This window comes from Megalobrama amblycephala, linkage group LG16 (genome assembly GCF_018812025.1).
Source record: "Megalobrama amblycephala isolate DHTTF-2021 linkage group LG16, ASM1881202v1, whole genome shotgun sequence".
Classification (NCBI taxonomy): domain Eukaryota; kingdom Metazoa; phylum Chordata; class Actinopteri; order Cypriniformes; family Xenocyprididae; genus Megalobrama; species Megalobrama amblycephala.
This window is the reverse complement of record NC_063059.1, coordinates 19,656,424-19,672,585: the sequence shown is the minus strand read 5'-3', so window position 1 is coordinate 19,672,585 and position 16,162 is coordinate 19,656,424. Positions and strand designations below refer to the sequence as shown.

The 16,162-nt window shown below is 38.2% G+C and overlaps 1 protein-coding gene across 1 annotated transcript in view; it reads left to right on the top strand.

The window, feature by feature from the left end:
* Positions 1-16,162, top strand: part of robo1 (roundabout, axon guidance receptor, homolog 1 (Drosophila)) — a 365,788-nt gene that overhangs the window by 124,283 nt on the left and 225,343 nt on the right. The window contains 1 exon segment of the mRNA XM_048160983.1: positions 12,709-12,795. Within this exon segment, the coding sequence (XP_048016940.1) occupies positions 12,709-12,795 (87 nt within the window).

The following is a 16,162-nucleotide window of genomic DNA, read 5'->3' as shown; positions in this document are numbered from 1 at the left end:
GGCGTCTGTCCACTTTTCGTGCTCGAAAAAGAGCCACGCCCCCCACCATCACGGGCATTTACAGGGGCTTGGGGCAAAAATGCCACCCAAAAATTAAGATATATAGGGCAAAAATGTCCTTGTATGTGTTCTTGTTCTTAATATTTATAACAGGATATACTATAGAGTGCTGTTTTCCCGAATATCAGCATGATTGCAAATGTGATAGCCTATTGATTTTATACAACAGTTCAGTAAATATGAAGTTAATGTTAGGTGACTTTCACTTTACTCTTAGAACCTTGTCTGTTTTTGCTTTATTTCCCAACAAAATCCAACTGTTTGTTTGAAATGGGCCTCCAAATTGCAATGGTTGCCTCTGACAACAGATCATTCATAAGTCTTATAAATCGAGATGCACTGGTCAACTGGCCATAAATCAGAACCGGCGATTTTCGCTTTTTTTTTTTTTATCTTTGTACCAGATTTGCATACAAACTGCATTGCAATAATTTCCCCAAAATGTCATTTGTGTGGAAATATTAAGAATAAACAGGACAGGCCAGAGAATGGGCCATTCTGAAGACGCCAGCAGAGAAAATACTGTACCAGGAACAGCAAGCTCACTGTTTGCAATGCTCAAAATGTTGGAAGAAAAATATCATTATTATTAAATTGGGGGTGGGGGTTTATATGAATGTATCTCTGAAGTTTGGATGGCATTTGTTTTCCCTCTGTATAATGCCTATTAAAGTAGTGTTTATAAGCGCAGCGCTGCTTTGTTTACAGCGGTAACCAAGAAAACGCTATAGCCCTGCTGTTCCATAAGCGCCATCTACTGACAGAGAGTGAATTTGCATTTTCATTCAGTCCATCTGCTGTATTTGTTTTGTGCAGTCATTTCACAAAGTTGAAGTTAAACCATTCTTTTCTTTTGCTTTAAATCTAGAAATTATGCTATGTTATTTAATTCAAAAACAACTGCTCATGCCACACACGTGTAGCATCTTTGTTTGTATCATGATTAAAATGCTTTGATTGCCTCTAATTTTAAATGGCTACAGATATTTTTGGCCTGTAAAATAGCAAATTAAAAAAAAAGAAAAAAGAAAAAAGAATTTGCTTAAAGAAAAGAAATTGACAACCGTTACCGAAACTGGCCCATTTGTTTCTAAAATATCAGCAATTGAAATCGGCCATGAAAAATAAAGATCGGTGCATCCCTACTTATAAATGCACTTTAAGGCCTATGATAAATTGTGTCATCATGAGATATTAAAGACTTGTGAGTGGGCCACAATCCCACAAAAATACATAGAATTCATACTCATGTATGGCTTGAGTGATTTGAAAGACGAACACAAGTGATGTGGATGTGTAGAACTTCTATGTTCTACACATCCACATCACTTCTGTTCGTCTTTCAAATATTTTGGCTGGTTTTATTGTGTCGCTGAAAGGTTATACACAATATTAACTTTTAAGCTGTAAATTTAGGGTTTGATGTTTATTAATCATAATTGATATACTTTATATAATTTGTTTTATAAATCATAATCTGGGCTTTCCTGATCTCCCACGAACGCCTTCCATCATCCACTGCCTGAGAGCATAATCCATTTATGCAGTGTTGATATACAGTGAATTCTTTACAGAGTAAATCTTTCAGTAGGAATTACGCCCACTCTATCCCACAGTTCCCCTCAGGTTAAGGATGGCAATTCCATTTAACAGCATCATTCTCCTTCAGCTGAGATCTGAAATCGAGGAGCTTGAGGTTTGAGACTCTTTCCTGGTATGTCAGTAAAACAAAGGAACGTTTCAGGTGGTGGATTAGATCTTTTTCAGGTTTAATTGCTCTTGAAAGGATGCAAATTGTGCTGTCGTACTGTGGTCTCAGTGACATGTGTATGGATGCACATGTTTGTGCATGTAAGCATGTAGAAAAGTGTGTGTGTGTGTTTGTGTGTCTGGAAAAAGTAGATAGGCTCTTGCTGTTTGTTCAGCTTGCCTGATTCTGGATCAGATGGCTGGTGAACTGTGACCAGCTCTCAACTGAAAAAGCACACAGTAATTATTCTTAAATTGTAAATTAACTGCTAAGATTGATTTCCTCATTTTGTATGTATAATTTGAAGAATTTCAAGTTTCATTTTGTTTTAAGATTCATCATAATGATCCAGTAGATCAGAACTGTCTGTTAAAGGGATAGTTTAACCCAAAAGTGGAAATTATATCATCATTTACTGATGTTTACCAATATAAGCAATATCACTTGAGTAGGAGTGTGATATGGCTCTATATCAGCATGGCTGTGATTCGGCCATAAGCACGAGGCCGCAGGTAATCATAGCCTTGCTGATATAGAGCAATATTGCATGGCTACGAGTGTGATATTGCGTTTATACAACAGTTTGATGACATAACTGTGTAAATAAATAAGAAACAACAAGGGAGTGTCTTTAAAAACCATCTTTCAAATCTCAAGTTGACAATTTAGCCGATAAGCCCAAACCTCTGTTACTAATTCATAAATGTCACTTTAGAACTAGCAATGAAGGAACATTGAGCTGAAGCTTATTGTATTATATAGAGCAGAGTATTATGAGAGAGATTGACAAAGCGAGTACATTACCTGCATCTGCATCATATTCATAATAAAAAAAATCTGTTTGAATGTTCGTTGAGGAAAGCGATATCTTTGTCTGTTTAACTTTTAAGGGGATTTCCCATGTGAAACAAATTGAAGACTTCAGATGCAAAAGCCTCTAAGTGCCATCTGAAATTTTCTTATAAAATGAGCATTTTTATGAAGCTTTTATTTTTTATGTTCAGTTATTTCACTTTAATGGCAATGAAAAGGACCTATTAATTGCCATTAAAGTGAAATTACTGAACCAAACATACGAGCTTGATAAAAAATGCTCATTTTAGAAGAAAATTTCAGACGGCACTTTAGAGGCTTTTTCATCTGAAGTCTTCAATTGTGAAACAGTTTTGGTGTGATATTATCACTAAATGTCAGTGGGGTCCAAAAACAACATTGGACCCAAATGACTTTCATTATATGGACAAAAATGGTTCTAATTGTTCCTAATTGTTTCACAGAAGAAGAAAGTAAAGCAGGTTTGGAGTGACATGAAATGGCAGTTTTTGGTTGAAAACAATTAAAGCAGAGGTGCAAAGCTCAAGCTGTGTTTGAAATCGCCCACTATACCCTTATTCACTATTGAGGGAGTTGAGGGAGTGAAAGAAAATGAGTTCATGAATTCGGACACTGTGTGCACCAGAAGGACTGTCACTTTTGCATTGTTTGCGCTTACTGTTTAAAAATCATTTGAAACTTGGCAAACTGGCAGCTCCAGTAGTAATGAAAACATTTATCTTGAACTCTGTCATTTTCAAACCTTTGAGTGTACATCAGTTGTATACTTGTTATTGCGGTGTATTATGTACCCTATTTAACCCTTAAATGCATACCTCGGGTCTTTAGGTAATCATTCACTACCCTCCTCCTTGTTCATTTTTTAAAGTTAGAAATCAACCTTCTTAGTATTCCTCAGTCAATTCATTATAAAGAATATAACAAGAAAAAAATCAAAAAATTATAAAAGAATGCTTGTTTTTGTATTCATTTTTTGTAAAAATTGTATAGGGTCGCTATCGACCCGAGGTGTGTATAAGTGTACGTATATTTTTTGTGCACCGCAATAATTTAATTTTAGATGACGGAATAAGTGCAATTCACCTTTATTCCACAAGGTGGCAATGTCTGATACACAATGATGAAGTGACGATTCATTCAGACAAAAAAACCGAAAGAATAAGCAAAACATGAAATGGCTCAGCGATTTACTGCAGAGCAAGTACTGAACGCAATGAAATATGACTGTAACTGTCACTGGATGGATCGGGTGAAGCTGTTAGTGATCGAAATATTGATTTTGAAGATGCTGAAAATTATATAGTTCTGAGAATATGTTTGAGATCAAATATAAAACTAGCCTATTATTTGCTGAATTTACTGGGAAATGAGCTCTGACAAGGACAGTGATGATGGCATAAAACATCTGCTCAAACTGAGCCCTTTCAAGCTCCAAAAGGTAACAAAATATGATTTATTTTATTCTTCTGTAATTGTTACTCTAATATCAGAGGAGTTTTATATTATTGTGACAGGTAGAGATCCATCTGTGTTAGATATAGATCTGGGTCGATAAAGACCCGAATATGTAAGAATGATTGATGAAACAGTCATGCATTTAAGGGTTAAGGGTATGGGGGTGATTTCAGACACAACCTCAGTTTCTGGAGGGCCAAAGCCTTGCAGAGTTTCAACTCTAATTAAACACACCTGATCAAGCTAAACAACATTCCTCAGGCTTATTTGAAACTACAAGTATGTGTGTCAGGGGTGGATTTAAACTGTGCTGGGATGTGAATCACTTGCTGCATCCCTATTCGCATACTATCCATCTAAATAGTACTTGAAATTAGAATTAGTGTGTCCCAAATCGTAATATGCTGAAATGAGTATTACTGATCTGCACTTAAGATTCTAGCCAGAATACTCTTTGTATTCTGACTAGAATCTGAAGTGCAGATCAGTGCACGCTCTAAATGCTAATATTAGATTATACAACATTTAATTAATCATTTCGGAATGCGAGGCTATAGAATATTTACAGTATAAGCCGTCTTTCACTTTCTCTCTCACACATGCAAATAAGTCAAAGAGTGTATCATCATCAAGCAGAGATTCTTTCAGAATGAATCTTCGACTCTTGCCCACAACAAAGTGTTGCGGTGGTTGAAGATTTATGCGATTCAGACATGAAGACAGGGTGGAAGAACACAGCTTCAAAGACTGGAGCTCTGGTGAATTAGCCGAGGTTCTGTCACACTCTTAATAAATCTAAAAGAATTCCCCTTCTATTGTCATGTTGGCACTTTGCTAATGACGACAGTAGCTTTGAGGCTGGTGGAGAGCTCGTACTATTGAAAGGCCTTTTCTAACAACATTGCTTTTGAAGAACCATGACCTTGAAGGAATGTACTGCGGATCTCAGACTGAGTTTTCAGAATGAATTTCTCTGTACATGGGTTTTATACAGTGCAGATTAAAAAAGCAAACTATTAGGTGGAAATAATTATTTTACACCAGCGTTCAAAAGTTTGGGGTCGGTAAGATTTCATCAAATGTTTTTGAAAGAAGTCAATTAAAGCCTACTTTTTTCCCCCTTTTTTGTCACCTTTTATTCAATGAACAATGAAAGAATGTCATTGATTAGTGTCAAAAGCGTGATATGAACTTCAGCCACCAACTTGAGCACCAAGGCTCAATGTGTTGGAGCACTGCACCAAAATGGCTTCTAAGTACACAATTGCCTTCAGTGATCCAAAAATGTTCTCATAAAATTGAAGAAGAGCTCAGAGTGAAACCTCGCAAAGCGTGTCTGTCAGATTGAAGGTGGCTTGTCCTCGTGGAGAGTTTCATCATTAATCATGGTTGTAACTCTTGGCTTTTATGATACTGCATTCAACAGCTGTGCCCTTTCACCACGGTCTTCAGGCCCTGAAGTGGCTTTCATTTACTCGCCACAGAAGAGCTTATTGTACCGAATGCTTTAACCTCCGTGGCCTGAGCGATGCCCATCATGTGCTCTGTTTAGCTGCGTGAGACCTCGCCAGCTGTTCTGGCTTTCACAGGCCTGCCGTGATTTTGACGTAGATTGATAGGATTATTTCTAGAGCACTTGAACAGTCTATGACCGCAGTGACTCTGTGAGCCACAAGCATTCGCACTGGTGCTAATCAGACTTCTCCTTGTAGAATTCCTGGCTGTTTTTATTGGACACTAGTTGTTGGATGTGTTTTTGAGGGCAACTTGTCAGTAGATGATTGGACTTATTTGTCTGGTGTTCACATTCTTAGTTGAGTGTGTGAACAAGTGGATGCGTAATCACTACATCCAAACACATCACTCAAAGCAAATGAGGTTGGGAGGCTCTTCAAAGCCAGTCTGTCTTACTTTATTCATGGAGAGCCATTGCTTTTTTACCAGTTAAACAATTTTAGCTTTCCATCAAACATAATGGTGAGTGAATGTCACTGATTTATGCCATTGACTGTCATTGAGCATTTGAATAATATGCTTGGCATTTATGACACTCAACCGCAAGATGACTTCAAGTGTGCATTGCATTTGAGTTACATTGTAATTACTTTTTATTGGAGATGCACCGGTGTATACCGTCGATATTTATCGTCCGATATTTGATCAATTTAAAGCCATCGGCATATCGGCTATAGTTGTATAATGTCTGTTGCATAATCCAACATTTTTCTCTGGGTGAAATAATTAAATACTTGCCGAAACAAAATGAAACCTGTACATTTTATTTTACTACTGATTGAGATTGTTGTTTGCAAGAATATATGCATAGATTTGCTTGTTTCATTTCCTAATCACAAATTAGATTTTTAATATATCAATTTATTGTATGCAATGAGATTAAGCAATGAGATTAAGTAGAGAACAAATTGAAACTTCTTGCTTAACATCCCTGTTTCTTGTTTTTTTTCAGAGAAAGTTTCACTTGTTAATCTCAAACTGTGATTGATTTGTACGGAAGAGGATTAGGGCCAAGCAATAATAAAAAAATAAAATCATCTCGAGATTAAAGTTGTTAAATTTTGAGAAAAAATTCGAAATAAAATGTTGAGAATAAACTCATTCAATTACAAGAAAAAACGTGTTAAATTTCAAGAAAAAAGTCGATAAAATGTTGAGAATAAACTCATTAAATTATGAGAATAAAGTCATTAAATTACGAGAAAAATGTGGTTAAATTATGAGAACAAATTCGTAATTTAACAAATTTGTTCTCGTAATTTAACGACTTTTTTCTCATAATTAAATGAGTTTATTCTCAACATTTTATCTCGACTTTTTTCTCAAAATTTAACAACATTTTTCTCATAATTTAACGAATTTGTTCTCGTAATTTAATGACTTTTTTCTCGTAATTTAATGACTTTATTCTCAACATTTTATCTCGACTTTTTTTTCAAAATTTATCGACTTTTTTCTCGTAATTTAACGAGTTTATTCTCAACATTTTATCTCGACTTTTTTTTCAAAATTTAACAACTTTAATCTCGAGATGGTTTTATTTTTTTATTATTGCTTGGCCCTAATCCTCTTCCGTAGATTTGCCATTTATAGCAAATTTTGAAATTGAAAGATATATATATTTTTTAGTATACTGATTTTCATTATACTGTATACTTTTCTGTATACTGTTATTGTATGCCAATTGTTTCATTTGTTTCTATTTATATTTCTCTTAAGGCATCTTAACGATATGTTTGAGATTTTCATTGTTGAAACTTAACTGAAACGTATCTAAGAATTACATTAAATTTAATAAGCTAAAAGAAATAAAATGTGGGCCAATACTAACAACCTCAGGAGCACTATAGATATGTCTACAGCCACAACTTTATTTAATATCTAGATGCCAGACGGTCTGCTTCTCCTAAGCTCTTTGAAACCACCCTTTAATTTCCCCTAACCACCTCTCCCCCATTCCCTGTCTGTACGTCCCTTACAGAAGGAAAACCTCTTCTGTAGTCTCTCATTATGATGCTTGGTTTCCTGCCCACCGTGTGGACCGCAATACCCTCATCTGCATAATCCCTCCCTTGGTAATTTTCAATAATATGGGAGTTAATCAGACCCACAGAGAACCACGGACCCTGGTGTGGTCCGGCTGGAGCCTTGATGATATCCACTGATGGTCTGCTCTCTCAAGAAAATCATGGCTTTTCTAAGGCTATCATCACTATAATTGTTGCTTTTACTTAGAAGTAAGGATTTGAACAAACTCACAAACTCCTAACTCTAAGTAATAAATGTGTGATTTGAGTATTTGAACAAATGCCATGATATTTGTTTATAATTCTTGCCCAATTTAAATGTAAATATAAACATTTTTGTACATGAGTTTGCAACACCTTCTCCCTACTCCCAACTCATTACATATTGACACTTGGTCAGGACCCCTCGGCATCACTTTTAAACGGACAGGTTACCCCTTTAGTGGAATTTTTTTGTGCAGGGTACTCCATTGCTTTCAATGGGAAACCTTTGGCATCATACACAGATGCGATTGGCATTGAATTTCATCGTCATGATGAAATTACTGTATATCAGAGGTTTCCAATCCTGCTCCTGGAGGGCCACTATCCAGCAGAGTTTAGCGCCAACCCCAACTAAACACACCTGAACCAGCTAATCAAGGTCTACTAGGCATACTAGAAACTTCTAGACCAGTGTGTTGAAGTTGGAGCTAAACTCTGCAGGACAGTGGCCCTCCAGGACCGAGTTGGGACACCCCTGCTGTATATAAATGGTGTATAATTTTGCCATTATGACATATATGTTGGGATGTGGTTTTCAATTTAATCAGCCAGCATTGTTTTACTTACATTTATTTATCTTTTTTTTAATTTACACTATTGAGACATGTTTGAGCATGTAACCCAACCCCACACCTAAACCAACCCATTTGTGTATTATATAATATAACACACAGGATACAACAGGCAGATACGACTACAGGCGCAATTTATTCAAACAGTACAAATATTCCAAGTGTTCCAACGCAAAACGAGTGATTTGTGTCAGGAACAGAGCCAAAGTCAACTCTCCATCCAGAAGCATTACGTCAGCTTTGATTGTGAAATGGCATTGGCTCCCGTGTGTCTCGTGACCGACTGTGTAATGCTAATGTTTGGGTGTATCTTTTGAAAAAGATATGAGCATAGATGGTCTTATTATTGGGAGATACGAGGGTCTGTGACTCTACCATTGGAGAAAGTGCAATGGCTAACTTGGATCACATGTGCCTTGATAACCAGTCACATTACAGACTTGATGTCATTGAGTTTCATTCAGACTTGTGCGACAGTCAATCACTTTTGTGGATACCATAGTCCAATACCAGTCTCGCAATTGTATTTGACTTCTCTTGTAAAACAGCATTGGGGTTTTTTTCCGGTGTAAACTAAAAAATAGACTCCTAGGTCCTACGGCACCTTTAATGCCCAGCTGGAGAGAGAAAAATCTGATTAGAGCAGTTTGCACCTGTTAAACTGTAGGATTGTTGATCTTAACTGTTGCTAGTCTAGCATAGCCAGACCTTCAGGCTGACGTCAGAAGGTCTGGACTCCATCGCAGCTTTCATTGGCCGAGGACCGCCAAGAGGCTGTCTGGCTGACAGGTAAAGCAACCTGTCCCAGTTCGTTTTGTTTCACGTCATGTCTAGGGGTGTGAAAATGTTTACCTATGATAACAGACAGATAACGTTGTACAAGTTTACTGCAACAATGGCGCGCAAACTTCACCTACTTTTTTAAAATTCAGCGTTTAGTTAATCCTGAACTGTGTTTGTCATAGTTGTAAACACAGATAGCTGTGTTTCCAGGTGGACCATCAAAAAACGTGACACACACATTCCCAGAAATCCTGTAGAATTCATCCCATCAGGTGATGACTTTGAAACTCCCAAAATGTTTCCCATTTTGTGTGCCTTATGCACCAGACATTTAGCCAACGGTCCGTGGGCGTGACGTCTGAGGCTGAGACTAAATTGTTGCTGGCCCAAGCTGCTTAATATGATTATTGTTGCAGGTATCAAGCAATGCTATTAATTTAAGTTTTAACAGATCATTTAAATGGGTTTCCAGCTTGATCTAGTGTTGATGTTTTCAGAAGAGTGGACACATTCTGGATCTTGGAATCATATGTTCTCTTTGTGTGCGGCTTCAAAGAGAAAGTGTGCTCTCTTCCTCTTGTCTGCGGACCACACAATTCACACAATCTTTCAACATGATCTTTGGTAATTTGCAGTCTGGGTGCACCATTCACATATTTCTTTCTTTCTGCATATATTCATTTGTGTCCAGGCTAGTTCGATTGTGTGACTTAATTAAACCCCTTACATAAGTCAGGTCCTTTAAGGGGAACCAAAAATGAGAAATTGGTATCAAACAGAGGTGTTAAAGTGCACTGATTAACATGGTAACTCATTTTTCTTTGTACTTCCTTTGCCCTCTCTTGCCTTTAAAAATAATTAACCGACTGATGGCTAACCCAACAAATGGCCTTGATTTTTAAAGCCTTTAAGATGAACGAATCCAATTGTTGTTGTTGTTGTGTTTATATGGGTTGTCTGGGTCCTCTGTTATTGAGCTAGTACATCACCTTCTCCTTAAATCAATAAAGCCAGAAATCGAGAAAGCAAGCTGTGTGTCTGAAAATGAGGGGACAGCCGGGGCTTTGGGGTGCATGGGGAACATCCTCCTAATAGGCCCATGTAGACATGTCAGCTAGCCGCATAAGGTTCGGTTTAATTAGTCATCAGAGGAGGCAGGGCATTTTGGATTGGATTGTGTGGATCAGGGCCATTTGAATCTGAGGGAGCACCAGGTTTTTGCTTGTGTGTCCTCCAGGGCATCTGGGCACACCACCTGTTAATGAGTCGTGAAGTATCCACTCTCTAAGCCCACAATAAAACATATTCTACTGTCAGCTGTCACAAATTCTTTGTGAGGTTATACAACATCTGTGTTTTGTACAACTAGTTTTGAGCTTTCTATGTCTTTTTTTTTTTTTTTTAGGTCAGCCTTTGTGAAGCATGTCTTTGAGCTGAGAATTGGTTTGGTTATATAGTGGCCCATATAGAATCTCATAAGCTTTTTCTCATATTTTCTATCAGTTTTTGGAGGAAATGTGTGGAATAGGTGAAAACATTGTTTAAAATATCTGTAAATGTCTGTAAAATGGAAGTGAGAGCACAATGGTACCACAATGGTTAGCAATTTATCTAAAATAGATTTAAATTTGATATATATGCATAGAAATTTGTGTGTTGAATTTTGTGAAGGATGGTCCAATTTTTCAGAATTCTGTTGGAATTCTGTTCTGATGATTGTCAAGTTCACCGTGATTTTTTTTTTATCCTGGAACAACATTCCAATCAACCAATCAGATTTGAGGGACAAGTTTACCGTTTATGTCAAGTTTAGGCTTGCAACCAGGGTTAGGTGCTTCTACATCAATGTTATTCACCTTTTTTTCCCCTCTGATTTTAAGGGATGAGTTATAGGTAGGATTAGGTTTAGGGGTAGGAATAGGGTTGAGACAAAATTTTCAGACTGGAATGTTGTTCCAGGATCAACAAAATATGTTGATCCAGGAAGATGTCTTACTTGGCAAAATCACGGTGACCGTTTGTCAAGGATGTACTGTACCTTTGGTTGTTTAAAACTGTAAACTGTGTGTATACATGTTCAAAAATATGCTTGTATATGCTTCAAAAAAGGGACAATAGGGGTTTTTACTATGATAATATCAATATGGTGTCTATACACAAACAGACAGACTCATATGTGTTTGCATGCTTGATGTTAAGTGTTTGTGAACTTGATCTTATGAGCAAAGAATCTGTACTTTAACATTGTTAAAAGTGCAAAAATGTTGTATTTTGACTGCTTGAATGATTCCAACACAAGCTAAGATAGCCAACAGTCTCCTGACGGTCACAACCTTGAGATTCTGCGAACGCACTAGGTACGATGAGGTGTTTGTTGAGAAACTGCCATCTCAGCATTTAGCAGGCTAAAAGTGTCATTTCACTAAATACATCAACAGAAGTGCTAGCTAGTGTGGCCCAAGTCATAAAATAGACATTTAACCTCTCCTGAAATTCATTCAAGCACTCAATTATGACTTTAAAATGTTGAAACAGTAGCACTGAGAGCTCTAGCGACAGGGTGAAGGAAAGGACAGACAGTGGTCACACTTCGCAGAGCCCTAAGTGCTCTCCAATGACTTCCTTTTGTTTTGCCTGTCTGATTTTTTTTTATCTCCGTAAATGATGCCAATCTTCATTCACGGTCCATGACGATCCTGACAGGATGCTTCCCAGTCATCTGGCCCATTCTGACCCCCTTTATATTAAACAGGCCTCTTCACCTCCCCTCATCCCAAATTAACCCCCTGTCAGTGCCCAACAATGGAAGTGGGCATGGCCCCAGTCTGATTTATCCCACACTTCGCCATGATGGGGGGCATCTGCCACACCCCCTGCCCGGTCCTCCCTTTCTAAACCCAGCATAGAGGAGGGCTGTCAGTCCATCTTCCAGAAAAGCGACATGCGTTGATTGGGGAATTAGTTTAGTCAATGACTGTATAAAGAGCTAAATAGGGTGTGTGTCAGTGACTTTGTGTGTGTATTTGCAATTGGTTCATCCTAGTTTGGCCCATGTGCTTCTATAGGACCGTCTGCTACAACACATTGTCACTCCTCAGACATACACATAGACGTTCAGGGCTAACTGCACCTCTTTACGCCCGCAAAGAGAAGGAAAACACCATATTTAGGACTTGGACTCTTGGGATTCTCCAATGGATTAATGGCTAACAACTGATTAACACCTTGGAGCTTCTATATATGGTGTTTTGGGGACGTTTGCAGTGATTTCTTGATACGATAATGCAGTTTGGAGGTTGCAATTGCAGACAGAGACTTTTTAAAAGTCACTGTCTGCAGAGCCTAGTACTGCTTATCTGTTGGTATCAGGGATACTGGGGCGCTACCATGTTGCCGTTGACCCAATACTCTTTGCTCGAAGACTCAGAGTCTGTGTTACTTCCAACAGACACGGGGACTCAGGAGGGGACTAGCAATAGGGTCACAGAGGCCCCCACTGCAGAACATGATGATGACAACTCTCTGGGATACACAGGTACTGCTAATTTTTCGTTACCTAAAAACACTGTTTTGTATTTACCATAGAAGAACTTCTCTCAAACATCTTATTTAAGTAACATGTTTCCTTTATTGTATGTCATTTCATCTCCTCCTTGACTTTTTGCAAGATAAATTAGGGGTTGCCAGGTCATAACATGGCCAGTTTTATGCAGATATGACCTGATACTGATCTAATTATTGCAGGTCTTTCTGTAGAGTTTCTAATTCCGCCTGGATTTCCATTGATGGTTTGCATAACCTTCACTTTAAGTCTGTTGGTGCATCTGTATTGAGCGAGGTTTTCCCATTTATAAACAGTTTATATTCTTTACAAATGGTACTTAAGTCAGGCTCTGAAAATTGGACACCCTTTCCATGTTATTTTCGGGAGATAAGCCATGAATGTTCTGACACTTGTGACTTAAAGGAGTAGAGTCAGCCAGAACCTCAATTTCCAGATTAAATGCACTCAGATGAGATGAGTCAATCAGCGAGAGAAGATCCCTGACCCTTTTTGCTTAAGTGGAAATAGAGTTCACCTTCTAGGGGCCTGGGGGGCCAGAGCTGAAAGTCTCTTGCTGTGTGTGTGGTGTTATGTTTGGAGAAAGCTTGCTAACATTTTGACCTTCACTGGAGAAACAAGTCGATAACTGAAAAGGTGGCTCTGACTACGTGGGTGATCCAGTGGAAGATGAGAATAGCTGGTATAGAGCATAGAGAATGACACTACAGCCTCAAGAGAGCACTCCCTTTTAGAATCTCACAAGGACAGACATACAATACAGATGATACCTATTGCCTGCCTGACTATGGTAGAAAAAGAGTATTGTTGGAGACATTTTTAATATATGTTTTGTTGGTGTTTTAAATTCATAATGCAGTTTTATAGTGTTAGAGGATTACAGTGTTACGTACTGTCAACGAACTCTTTTTTTTTTATGTTTCTTCTAATACTTTCAGCAAACATTTTGAGAGCTCTTTGTTGGTATTGCTGTAGCCTTGTGTCAGAACCTTCCTTCATACACTATGTACTGTTCAAAAGTGTAAGGATCAGTAAGACTTTTAAAATGTTTTTGAAAAAAGTCTTATGCTCACCAAGGCTGTTTTAATCGTAATAATATTCAGCAATATTACTGTTTTCTATGTGAATATATTTTAAAATGTAATGTATTTCTGTGATGTCAAAGCTGAAATTTCTCAGCATCATTACTCCAGTTTTCAGTCACATGATTCGTCAGAAATCATTATAATATTCTGATTCGCTGCTCAAGAAGCATTTCTTATTAATGCTGAAAACACTGCTTAATATTTTTTGTGGAAACTGTAATATGTTGTTGTTGTTGTTGTTGTTTTTGAAGAATAGTTCAAAGAACAGCACTTTGATCAATTTAATCCATCCTTGCTGAATTTTTAAATCTTATCAACAGCACATTTTTGAATGGTAGTTTATAATGCATTTAATGCAATATTGGGACACCCCTCCAAATAATTGAATTCAGGTGATCCAATCACTTCCATGGCCACAGGTGTATAAAATCAAGCACCTAGGCATGCAGACTGCTTCTACAAACATTTGTGAAAGAATGGGTCACTCTCAGGAGCTCAGTGAATTCAAGCATGGTACCGTATATAGGTTTCCACCTGTCAATTTGTGAAATTTCCTTACTACTAAATATTCCACGGTCAACTGTTAGTAGTATCATAACAAAGTGGAAGCAATTGGGAACAACAGCAACTCAGCCATGAAGTGGTAGGCCACATAAAATTGCAGAGCAGGGTCAGCACAGTGCACAGAAGTCAACAACTTTCTGCAGAGTCAATAGCTACAGACCTCCAAACTTTGTGTGGCCTTTAGATTAGCTCAAGAACAGTGTGTAGAGAGCTTCATGGAATGGGTTTCCATGGCTGAGCAGCTGCATCCAAGCCTTACATCACCAAGTGCAATGCAAAGCGTCGGATGCAGTGGTGTAAAGCACGCCGCCACTGGACTCTAGAGCAGTGGAGACGTGTTCTCTGGAGTGACGAATCACGCTTCTCTGTCTGGCAATCCGATGGATGAGTCTGGGTTTGGCGGTTGCCAGGAGAACGGTACTTGCCTGACTACATTGTGCCAAGTGTAAAGTTTGGTGGAGGGGGATTATGGTGTGGGGTTGTTTTTCAGGGGTTGGACTTGGCCCCTTAGTTCCAGTGAAAGGAACTCTTAATGCTGCAGAATACCAACACATTTTGGACAATTTCATGCTTCCAACTTTGTGGGAACAGATTGGGGATGTTCCAACATGACTGCGAACCAGTGCACAAATCAAGGTCCATAAAGACATGGATAAGCGAGTTTGGTGTGGAGGAACTTGACTGGCCTGCACAGAGTCCTGACCTCAACCCAATAGAACACCTTTGGGATGAATTAGAGTGGAGACTGCGAGCCAGGCCTTCTCGCCAACATCACTGCCTAAGTCTCGAAGAATGGTCAAAAATTCCCATAAACGCACTCCTAAACCTTGTGGAAAGCCTTTCCAGAAGAGTTGAGGCTGTTATAGCTGCAAAAGGGTGGGCCAACTCCATATTGAACCCTATGGATGTCATTAAAGTTCATGTGCATGTAAAGGCAGACGTCCCAAAACTTTTGGCAATATAGTGTGCCTTCTTTGGTACAGTTTTTTTTAAGGTAGCTTCAAATGTCTTTACTGGTAACAGCATCCCTTAATACATTCCAACAAGCTCAGTGGAAAACAACAACAACAAAAACAAGATTTAAAACTTCACAGTATAAATACAATTATTTCAATACTGGATTGTAGCAGTAATAGTTTAAAAGGCTTGAAAGTTAACTGTTTTACCCATAGAATGTTCTAGATCAGTCACTTATGCCATAGAAGGCAGCTGCCTATGTAAGTATTATTCAATGAAGCAGCTCAATAGGATTTGGAACAGTAATCTTTGTAGACTATTATTGTGCTGAGAATGGCAGTGTAGTTTGGTCTCAAAAGCCCTTAGCCCCAGAAAATGAGCATCAAAAATGCATCATATTTTATTTATTTTGTTGAACTGTTTCCTTATACAAAGCGAAGGCAAACAGATCTCTTGTGAAGGCACTGACAGGCAACTCTTTGGAAGAGGACTAGGGAAGTAGGAAAATTGAAGGTCAACACTGCAAATGTTTCTCCAGACATCTGTGGCATTGCAGATGTATGCCATGAAAGTGTTCGGTACCTCTTGTCCTTATCAAAGATTGAATCGTTGAAATAGAATGAAAAGCTATGTATTGAGTGGTATGATAAAGTATTTCATCCATTTGTGATGCATAGTCTTCATGCATCTTGTTGCATCAACACTGCACATACTGTCATGGTAAAACGTGCTGC